The sequence below is a fragment of the Haliotis cracherodii genome, unplaced genomic scaffold, assembly GCF_022045235.1.
Source record: "Haliotis cracherodii isolate W230 unplaced genomic scaffold, xgHalCrac1.p SCAF_24, whole genome shotgun sequence".
In the NCBI taxonomy this organism is placed as follows: domain Eukaryota; kingdom Metazoa; phylum Mollusca; class Gastropoda; order Lepetellida; family Haliotidae; genus Haliotis; species Haliotis cracherodii.
In genome coordinates, this window is record NW_027266280.1 from 9,050,483 (window position 1) to 9,062,547 (window position 12,065).

At 44.1% G+C, this 12,065-nt stretch overlaps 1 protein-coding gene across 1 annotated transcript in view; it reads right to left on the reverse strand.

Annotated features, from left to right (window-relative positions):
• Positions 1 to 11,801, reverse strand: part of LOC139472263 (GAS2-like protein 2) — a 111,719-nt gene extending 99,918 nt beyond the window's left edge. The window contains exon 1 of the mRNA XM_071254669.1: positions 10,763 to 11,801. Coding sequence (XP_071110770.1) covers positions 10,763 to 11,377 — 615 coding nt within the window. The 5' untranslated portion in view covers positions 11,378 to 11,801. The remainder of the gene's footprint in view (positions 1 to 10,762) is intronic.
• Positions 11,802 to 12,065: the final 264 nt, after the last annotated feature.

The window sequence follows — 12,065 nt, forward strand, 5'->3', positions numbered from 1 at the left end:
GACGCTCTGTAATTGAATTACAAATCACTGAATACCACAAACACAGGTGGCACAGACCGATCAATATTGACGTAAATATCCTCAGTCTAAGAGTCATTTATAAATAGCCTTACTTTAATGGTCAGTTGTAAATAGCCTTACTTTAATGGTCAGTTTGCACTGTTAATTAGTAGGAATTATCCCCCAGATACTTGTATATGGATATAACTGTTATTTCATGACTAAGCATAATACATATCCTGTATCGTTATGGAACATTATTATTAGAAATGAAATGTTTCGTTTGTTTTGTTTAAAGCCGCACTCAGCAATATTCCAGCTATATGACGGCGGTTTGTAAATAATCGAGTCTGGACCAGACAATCCAGTGATTGATATCATGAGCATCGATCCACGCAATTGGGATACGATGACATGCATCTACCAAGTCAGCGAACCTGACCACCCGATCCCTTTAGTCGCCTTTAACGACAATCATAGTCGCGTTTTACGGCAAGCATGGGTTGCTGAAGACCTATTCTACCCCGGATCTTCACGGTCAGAAATGAAATGTGGAGTAATCATCTTTGTAACTGATTTGTATTGTCATAATGACCTTTTCATAACAACCGGAATGAACATTTAATTGCAGGAGCTAGTTACGCATTTTCAACTTTCAAGAGCCCATTTCAGGGGCATCTGGAATTAATCATTTTACACCCACGTTGACTGTTACTTGTCATGTACTGCACGTGCATGGGCTAAACCACTGGTTGCGTTCAGACGTGAGTTTTTTGGGTAGTTTTTTCCATCATCTTCAATCTTGCACTTTTCGTCATTTTTTCCTGTTTTACAAAAGCATCCTGTCAGTGGGACGTGGGCATAAACAACATGTTCTTTAACTGTTAATCACGTTGTCACATACCTATTGACGCTTGTTGGCGTATGTTCATGTTTGACCCCTTACATACCTAAGTGACCCTTCAGTGACTGACCATATATGTAAAGAATCACTTAACTGCCATTAACTTGACGATGTTTTGTTTGTTTGTTGTTTCACGCCGCACTCGCCGATATTCCAGCTGTATGACGGCGGTCTATAAATAATCGAGTCCGGACCACACAATCCAGTGATGACATCATCAACTTAAAGATGCTAAACCCAATAGTGTCAGGTGACAATACTTATATAAGCATTGGTCCAGATTGAACGTATCTAAACAGAGTAGACAAAGAAATTTTATAATTCTCAAAAAACAAATAATATCGGCACGAAAATAGAAATGATTTGTACGCCAGTAGGTTTAAACACAAGGTGTTTCGGTGTGGGGTTCGAACCCAGTCACTCCCCAACAAACTAACGTACTAGACGATGCGTTTGCATGCCTCACATCTTACATTACACATCTAATATAAAGCTGACATCAGCAATCTACAACCCCCTTTCATCCAAGCGGGCACCTGCTGTGTCGATATGTGCACCTGGTATGCCTGTCAATCAATGTCAATCACGGGACATGCCTCCTATCACAAGGACCAGGAAGTATTCAACAAGTTCTTCGTTATCTTAGGTCAACATTCCCGATGACTTGGATATAGAATTAGCAAAGGTGCTTCTGCTAGGTTTCCAAAATGACACTGGCGTTGGAACAGAATCTTGAGACGAAGCGCTGGCGATTTGAGTCACATGAACGTTCATTCTTATGGTCGTCTCAAGGCCAAAGCCCGTTCCACAAAGAGATCGTAGCGTTAAGACAGTCGTAAGCCTATTTTAAAGTATGGGAGTTACGATCATCTTAGCGATACGCTCGCTTTTTCCACCGGAACCCATACATTCCATCAGTACATTTCGTTTGCTTCTTTCTTCAGTTGTCATGACAACGTCATGACAACGTGGATAACCTTACAGTTAAACAAGTTTTCAAAACGATACTTGCTTACAAGATGCACTCCAGTTTTTGGTGTCATTCATATGTTTTTAAAACAATGCAATACAGTAAACTACGGTTATAACGAACTCAAAGGGACTACTATTTTTAGTTCGTTATAACCGTTGTTCGTTATAAGCATATATACATCATAACTACATCAAATAGTCGGGACTAAAGAGTTAGTTCGTTATATCCGTTAGTTCGTTATAAGCGTGTTCGTTATAACCGTAGTTTACTGCAGTTAAAATGCACATGCAAGCGTGACCTACCCCGAACTCCACATGACAAACGTATAATCGGAAGTACATGAACTTCAAAACAAAATAATGACACGCATCCGATAACGCCCAAATGAGAACACGATTTATTCCCATTAACCTTTGTATCATATATATACATGAAACTAACGTCAGGCCGTAACGCACATAAATTATTCACAAACCTCACATGGTTCCTTCGACAAAACTTATTCGAGTTCAATAAATCAATACAGGTGATCGAACTGAACTCATTACATTACAACTCCATGATCGAGGTCAAGGTGTATGTTTACACAGAAACAAACATCGGTAGTGCGATCTACAGCCCCTGTATGCTGGCATGTGGGAATCTATTATGGAGGCTTACGGTTATTGCTTTCATACGTGGAGAAAGTTGACAGATATTTACACGCGATTTGACTGGAGGTCCGTGCATGTACATTCCACGACGTGGGAACAGTCGCTATGCGCAGGCCCTCTCGGCACGAACTGGTTGTAGAACTCCTCCAACGCTAAACCGGGTGTCATGTAGGCCGGGTCGGCATGACTTTCCGGTTATGTATGAATTATGTAAATGGTTTATACAGTAACCACTGTATTGGAGGGTAGCGGACTGATTTGTATTTTTTTCTATTCGAAAGAGTTGAGATGTCGTAAGGTAGCTAATTCTTATTGTCACGTGTACCGTCGTGTGGGAACATTGAGGTGAGGTGAAATGGGGTTTAACGTCGCGTCCAAGATTATTGCACTTATATAGCGACGTGCATGCACGTGTATGTGTGTGTGTGGCTGCTTGTACTAGTCCGGACTGATGCCGATTTATAGTGCTAGCTCACTGAGATACCATGCCGCAGTTTAACATGAATACACCACTCAGACACAGTATACTGGCCCCGAGCCGACCAGTCCTTGTTTTAGCCCCTTAATACCAAGCGTCAGACAGGCTCTACCATTAGACCACGGAGGCGGTCTGTGGGAACAATAATGTTTGGGTTTGAAGGGAAAAAGAGAAAAGTACATCGACCACACACACATCGCACACACACACACACGCACGCACACATCTAATCCTGTCTGGGAAGGGGTTGGGGGTGGGAGACACTGGTCCAGACTGGTGCATCTCGATTTTGCGACCCTCCCATACGTTGATCCAGAGAAGGATCACACACCCACCCGTGAAGATCCGGGTCAGAATAGGTCTTCAGCGACCCATGCTTGTCGTAAGAGGCAACTATACTTGTCGTAAAAGGCGGCTAACGGGATCAGGTGGCCAGGCTCGCTGATTTGGTTGATGCATGTCATCGTGTCCCAATTGCGTAGATGCTTATGATATCAATCACTGGATTGTCAGGTCCATACTCGATTGTTTACAGATCACCGTCATTCACCTGATGAAGGAGTAAGCATATACTCCGAGACGTTGTGTTCCTCGTAATATAGAAGTTGACATCCATATAGTCTCTTCCTCACCGTCATATAGCTGGAATATTACTGAGTGCGTCGTTAAACAACACACGCACTCACGCACTCACGCACGCACGCACGCACGCGCACACGCACACACACACACACACACACACACACACACACTATACATTGGTAAAGTAACCAAAAGAGCAGACTTCAACTACGATATTGTAAATTCGATGCCTGAAATCCAATGACGCCTAGATAAATGAAATCATACATTTTTAATCTTCCTTACCACAAAAAACTCATATTCCCAGTGATGTATCACGAACATCAGGACCCAATCAGCGACCAACACTTTCAGGTTCCACGTGTGACTAATAGACCGCATATATATGACTACATATATAAACCACTACGTCATATTGAGGCGATCGGATGGCACTGGATCAATAAACCGCGGGAATGTGTCATGTTCCTCCACAACAGCAACAACGCTACAACATGTAACTCCGCATACATCTCCAGTGCGCCACTACAACAGCTACCCTAAACACAACACCTGCCCCTCAACCACAAGTCGATCTACGAACCGTGAAGATCTGGGGTAGAATAGATCTTCAACCACCCATCCTTGCCATAAAAAGCGACTATGCTTGTCGTAAGAGGCGACTAAGGGAATCGGATGGCCGGGCTCGCTGACTTGGTTGATGCATGTCATTGTATCCCAATTGCGTGGATCGATGTCCATGATGTCAATCACTGGATTGTGTGGTCCAGACTCGATTATTTACAGACCGCCGTTATATGGCTGGAATATTGGCGAGAGCGGCGTTAAACAACAAACAAACAATGTAACTAACCGTAGGGTTATCTTACAGTTAACCAGAACAAACTCCACAGGGAAACTATCGAGTATTAAGGAACACTCTAGTCCCTTATCTGGAGCTGAGAACGGAAGAGTACAGGCTGCAAGAACGGAGTAGAGATGAGTGAGTGAGGGAGTTGGGTTTAACGCCGCTTTTAACATTATTCAAGTTATATCACGGCGTGTCAGCTTAATGTGGGAGGAAAGCCCGAAGTGATGCAGTTCTAAGACGTTTACCACTTCGGTGAAACCCACGAGCACGGGTATGGTGCTGACAAACCTAGAGACATAACTGGGGCGAACCGGGATTCGAACCCACAATCATAAGTTTCTGGTGTGCCCAAGGGACGCAACTCTGCACAGCGAATCGCGGCGCCTTAGACGACTGGGCCACCCAGTAGAGATGACAGTGGAATGTGGGTGCATGTTCATTAAATATATGCACTGGGGTCTGTGAGAGAGATTATACTCTATATTTGTCAGCGAATGACATTCAGCAACGAAAACCTTCCAAATCAATTCGACATAAGCCTAGTTCGTTATTCACATTACGATAACAAACGCCAATCCTGGATGACTCGTGTTAAATTCGCTCAAAGTAGGTTGGTTATTCGTTATATCCGACCCAAAACAGTCGATGTTTGTTGTCAATACCGCTGTACTTCTCATGGCCAACGGTGATGCGCCGTAATTCCACATACCAACCTTCCCTCATTATCAGTTCACTACGCATGCGGATCGATATTTGATGCGAGCCGGCGAGGAAATAGTGCACAAATAGCATCGCGAGAACTGCTGAATCATCACATTGGGGGAACGGAACGCTGGGTTCCCGCCTCGTCTCTACCGAAGAGGATGACGACACACTCACAAATGCAGCTCCAAACAGTGGCATTGTTGCGCTGGGATTCTGAGTCACGTGATCGTTGAGCAATAGACAGGCTTGTTCTGACATGAGGCCAAGGGTTTGGTCAGAAGTGAGTATTCTGTTGATTCTAAAAGTAGGAATGAGGAAGTCGACTGGAATTTGATTGCGTAAATACTGGCATCAACAAGGTGCCAGACTGTCAACAAATTCCTCAGCTTCTTTGATACCGAAATATAACTGCCTAGCCTCTCTGTGGTGGTACTGTTGGGAGTTGAGATGTCGCTTGGCGTCGGCTTAGTCGCATCTGTCTCCTGGATGGTACAATGTCGGCCATCTACAAACTATTCCTCACATTCCTGGACTGCAGTTCCATGCCATGAGGCGAGGTCTAGTGGATCGAGCTCTTGCCCTGAGAGCAGAAAATCGGTGGTTCGACACCCACTTGCTTCGTACCAAAAGACTTTAAAATGGAACTTTTTGTTACCCTGCCTGGCGCTCGGTATTAAGGGAATAAAAGGACTAGTCGTCTCGGGGTCATGTACTGTATCGGAGTGAGGTATCCATGCTGAATCGGCGGCATGGTTTCTCAGTGAGCTAGCACTATAGAACTGGCACTAGTACAGGCGCGCACACACACACACACACATACACACACACGTCTCAACTCTATATAAGTGCAATAATTTAAACCCCATTTCACCTCACCGCACATATTTCTTTGTATTAATGTCCAAATATAGACACAACCTCTTCCTCTCACTGATAGTAGTTGGTATACCGTGATAAAACCGTAGACGTTACCTCTCATTCAGACCCCCAAACAACAATATCCCCAAACTCCCAATTTAATTCCAGGTTTCTAAAAATGAAGCGTTCCCCTGGCTCCTTTCTATTACATGTATATATTAAAAGACAATTTAACAAAACATCATAATATTTTCATTTCCGAGAGTTATTGCCAGTCTATCGGTGAAGAAATATTTGATATTTTGATTCAACGACGATACAATAAAACACATAACAGAATGCCCGGAGATAGCACCTGCACAACCCGGCACTATTTTTAAAAGTTGAATTCAAACCCAACGGCAATAAAAATTCAAACCAGCGTCGTTTCAAACAGTTACCTTTTCAAGAGCTTTAGATCATATTTGCGCAGCTATTTGTCACCCATATCAATTGAAATGCATGACTAGCAGAATTCAAACTGCTAACGCGGTTTCAAAGCGTCTCTCGACTTTATATCCGAATAACACCCTTACACCCTAACGGTGGTATTCAAATTAAGCTGTCAAAATCCTGAAGAACTGGAAACGCTCGTCTAACATTACAGTACATACTACTCGACAAAGGAGAAGGTGTGTATGACACGAGTCGAGTAGTGATTACGGTAATGAAGATTTTCTTCCAATTAAAGCCGACATCTGTTGCCAACAATGTTCACCAAACGTACACGTGTTGTTGCCTTGTTATGAGACCGTCGCTCATGTGATGCAACTTTAAACGTTGAAAATTAGAAATGACGGCCATCCATGTTTATTCAGGGGTCCCCGGAGTAGCTCGCAATTTCCAGAGTGACATCATGTGTATGTGTGTTACGCTCTATTTCTACAAGCGTTGTTTGAATTACGGAACGCATATGCCACTCGCAAAGGTACGCAATTCGTATCTCAGACTAAAAATAATGTCACCTTAACGTCAAAACACCATGATATCTTAGACAATTTTGAAAATAGCCAAGATACTAACTTGCTTAGATGGTGTGGGTGAGTGTTGTTTCAAGGCAGTAAGCAACATTTCGGCTACAGCACCGTCGACTGTGTGTAATCTGGTCTAGGCCAGTCAAACCAATGGTTGACAGCATGAGCACCGGTCGTATTGTAACAGACCGACCCTCTCTGCTCTTTCGGCACGCATGGGGTACTGTGGACATATTCAGCCCCGGAATCCCCACTGGGAGATAAGCTTGGGAAAGTGTACCCAATTTTCCTGAGAATCCCTAATGGGAGTAATGCATCGTGAACGATGGACCTATTCTGCCCCAGACTACCCACGGGGAGAGAAGCACGTGGTGATGTGGGCCTCTTTTTCCCCACAATCAAAGGTGGACTAAGTTTGAGCTGAATAAGCGTCTGTAGTGGCGACTTATCCGTGCCATGTCATGACCATGGGGCCTGGTTCAACGGGTGATGTCATATATCTAGCCACGAGGATCAGTAGCGGATTAGTAGCTAGGCAGTATACCAGTTAACTCTTTATAAAATACAAATGCTGGCACCTCATACACTGATGACCAAAATATCTTAAAAGATGATACTTGTTTATACCCTGCCTGGCGCTCGGAATAAAGGGGCGGGTACACTATAAAACCAGCACGCACGTCGCTGTCTAAGTACAATAATCTTAAACGCAACTTTAACTCCCATTGTATCTCATTTCACATGATATAACGTTGTGTTTCTGATAAATGGTGTTTTCATCTGAACACCAGGTTTCATCACCGACTTCCAGGGATCCATTCATGTAATTTACACGGCTTTATTGCCTTTTACGCCCCGTGGAATCTGTTTCGTCGGATAATCGAGACTGGTTATTCTCTGGCGTTGACGTTTTATTTGTAAAGTTTTACAAATAAAGTGCACCGGACATATTTAGATGTTTAATTGAAACGTATTTCTTGGTCCAGCGTATGCTGAATAAATACATTTAATCTTTAATCCCAGTTTGAAATATCACAGGAGCCAGTAACAATTCTCTCGTTACGGATTAGCCGATCTAATCTCTACCAGCAGGGCGCTGCCTGGTCCACCTCGACAAGCGGACTAGTCATCCTGTGCGTTGCGTCATCCACCCACACAGTAAGACGAATGTACTAAAGCTGCTTAATCACCAAACAATGGTCAATACCCCGGCAATAGCCAGCGGACGGCTCAAGACGAATGTTTCATGGATTTGTGAGGTGTAAAGGACTGAACCGTACGTCAGTCAAGAGTCATCTTGGGCCATCATTAGTCAGTTCAGTCATCTTAGACCACCGTACGTCAGTTCACAGTCATCTTGGACCACCGTACGTCAATCCACAATTATCTTAGACAATCGTACGTCAGTCCACAAAGTCACAAAGTACAGTTGATGCAAAAGTTGGTGCTAAAGACACTAGGTCTCCTTGCAGAATAAACGATATTACAGTGTTATAAACGTAACGGAATCACACATATTGCTAACGTCAGCGTAAAACAACATTCATTCATTACTATCTCCATGCTTAAACATGGATTAATAGTCGCGGTGTTGAGGTTGCTTTGTGCACGATGTCCCAGGGCTCTGATTATGAATATAGCACTACAATTATGACCGCTCGCTACTTCTCAACGGTTCCACGGCTGGATTTCCGATTAGGAGAGTTTCAACTACAGCTGTATTTATGAGAATTAAAACGGAATATAAACCCCAGCAGTGAGCAGAGAAGAAACGTCTCCGGAGTTGATCTTCTTAGACTTGAGCTGTGGCGCTGAACAATCTCGCTCCAGGCAAACTAACCTACCAGCTGTAGCGTCTGTTAGGGCAGATGCACTCCACGCGCGGACCCAACAACTTATGTACATATACTACTCGAAACAAGTCAAAGAACACCCACATAAGGAAAAACTGGGGTGTTCTTTAACTTCTTTTGTGTGGTATATGCGTGTACTCAACGCGCGGACTCGGAAGCTCTTGTGTGCACGTATTTGTTTTGAAAAAAATATAACAAGTTCAAAGAGATGATTCATCAAAATTCCCTTTCCTACCTTATCGACAATATCAAACTGATAATGTTGCAGTGCACAGCATCGTTTCAGGGATGTAGGTATTTTGAGGTAATGGAAACGAGTTATATTAAAACTTTCCTTTGTTCTGAAGCCCCCCTGTATTATTAGACATGCTTCGGTTCTAGTTCACGTCATAAATCCAGTCCCACGTGTTGTGTATTAACAAACGTCACTTAACAGAGTTTTAAAAAAGAAAGTTTGTTTTTTTGCATGCAGCCATCTGGCTGTGGCACGCGCACGTGTCAGTCAAAATCGGATTTTTAGGCATGAAATCTTCACGAATCAACTGCTTTGAAATTTAACACGGGTTGTACAAGATAGCGCGATAGTAGTTGGCTTCAGGTCAGACGGGGCACAGCCGTGTGGAACTTCATAACCCATTCACTTCCGAAATGTTCAACACTGGTGGAGAAAGAGTCACGCCTTTCTTATTTCAGTGTCAAATTCGCTTGCAACAGGAACATGTACTACATTAAATAATGGCTTTAAGGTGACAGTGCCGGCACAACTTCGTGGTCTTGCTGTGTTTTGTCTGTCAGAAGATACATGCAGTAATACGATCCACCGCAAGAGGGCGCCACTGTTCGAGATGGGCGGACCTGATGCAATACTTGTGGTGAGCATGTGTACACTGTTGTCATCGAGCACGTGCATCTCGTGAAATGCGAGCCACGTTCAAAGTGAGGGTACACAAGGTTATGAAACTGCAGCTTGGATCTGAACTGTGAAATTTGTAAACTGCAGATTGAATCTAGGGTAGTGGAAAGGGGTTATCAATCGGAAATACTTGTAAACATATCGCCATGTCAAAATGACTGAGTTGACGGAGCCAGCCATGGTTGTCAGGGAGCACGTGCGTCTCATGACATTCGCAGCTGTGCAAGGAAGCGGTATAAATCAATGTCATGCCCCACTTTCAAAAGTCATTTCCGTGAAGCGTTTCCTACGGTGTTTTAACCAAGCATATTTGCAGATTTGTGTTCTCGGATGAACTAAATATACCATGTACAAACTGCCGATATTACTGAAACCACACACAAGTTATTTATACAATTGTCCACACAACACATACATCACTGCCGACGCATCTCACTGTGTCACTGTGATAATTCATCTAATTCTTGTACTCATTTGATAGTTGTCAGAAGCTGGGAGTGTGTGTCTGTGAAGAAGGGTGGTATTTAACCCCTGTTCGTGTTTGTCTCAACACAAAATGAGTAAAATTGTCTACACACTGATGAATGAACGAACTTGGCTCTGAACTGCCGTTAACTATGGCTGGTACAGTCCGCATGTAGTTAGTTAGGCAATTGTGGCCATTCATATATGACATAATGTCTACAACAGGAATAAATGTGAGTCAATCTCACATGAGTGCTGTAATCAAGGTATAGAACAGCGTGAAGGTATACGTCATAGCTATACGTCATTTCGACGTACGAGACTATTGATAAGCTATACGCATTACGTGGACACCATCTTTGAGCCACCTTTTGTAACTCTTCCTTGTATAATAATTATACCAAGAGAATAATGTCACCTTGATTAAGAGAGTAACCACGGTGAATGCACAACGACCTCTTAAGGGTAATAAACATAAAATCAGCACATAAAACCAAGATAAACATGACACTTACCAGTTCGTCAAGAGACTTGAGGTCGCATGTGATTATCTGAGGGGGTGGTTCCCCTGTCGCTATCTCCTCATCGATCTCCTCTTCCATCTGCACGAGGGTGGGGGCTAACATCCCTAGCTTTGCCCCCACCCTCGCCACCTCCAGAAGACACAACACAACACTCTTTTCATTCTTCCTCATTACGAGATCCTCGGTTTCAAACCGCACTACATCAGGAATACCGAGATGGACACACCACGTTAAGAAGTTGGAAATGTTGTCGCGCGACATGAACGTCCCCGGTTTGACGTTGTTACGGTACTGAACTCCGGCTTCAGGAACGTCCCTGACGAAGTACGACTTCATCTGGACGACCCCTCCGTGTTCACGACTTAGACGGTAATGTTGAACAACTTCGTTGGCATGTCGACACAAAAGTACTCCCGTTTCCAACTCCTCGAAGAAATTTTCAGCGTTGATATCAATTTTATACAGCGCTTGGAACCATTCGGCTAAATCCTCCTTCATGGCAAATAGATAGTCATCGCTGGTTGTGAATCCCCGCAATGACTTGGGCTGGAGTACAAGCAACGTGCCCATGCCGCTACTGCCATTCCCAGGGCTACACGATTCCATGCTGGCTACCTTAGAACACACACATTACACATCGATAACGATCTAGCGTCGTTAAACAATATAGTATACATACTACAACAACCATACCCTCAACACACAACACACATCGATATAGCAGCCCGAGGGTACGATCCCAGGTCACACCCCCGCCTTGAAAGCCGTGGGGAGGCGGTGGGGACCCACAGCAGGGTAGTGTTGTATTCCTCCATTCAAGAATCCACCCGCTTCACTCCGAGTCTGTCGTGAGTAACTCCATTTCACATACAGCCCGACTGAACGAGCTGCTCACCTGTCAATCGCTGGCTGTACACTCGCAGCGGAAAAGCGTTTGTTGGTATCACGTGACCCGACGATCGCTGAGTACACACTATGACCGCAAGGTTAGGCGGTAATACGGGGTCCCCCATACATTAACCCCTCCACACCCGGCTGTGCCGTCCCTAGCCCCAACACTGCTGCATCAATGAGGTAATTAGCAATGCTAAACGCATGACGCGCTATGAGGCAATATGGATATTCATTAAGGGAATACCAATGACTGTTGCGGCCTGACTGTAGCTGGGCAAAGCGGATCGACGCGAGAATCTATTACGGGCGCTTTAACAACTTTGGTGAGTGAGTGCGCAGTGAATCATATTTTCCCCGCGTCGCTATGCAGGCGCTGACAGCAATGTGCTCACGGGGCTTC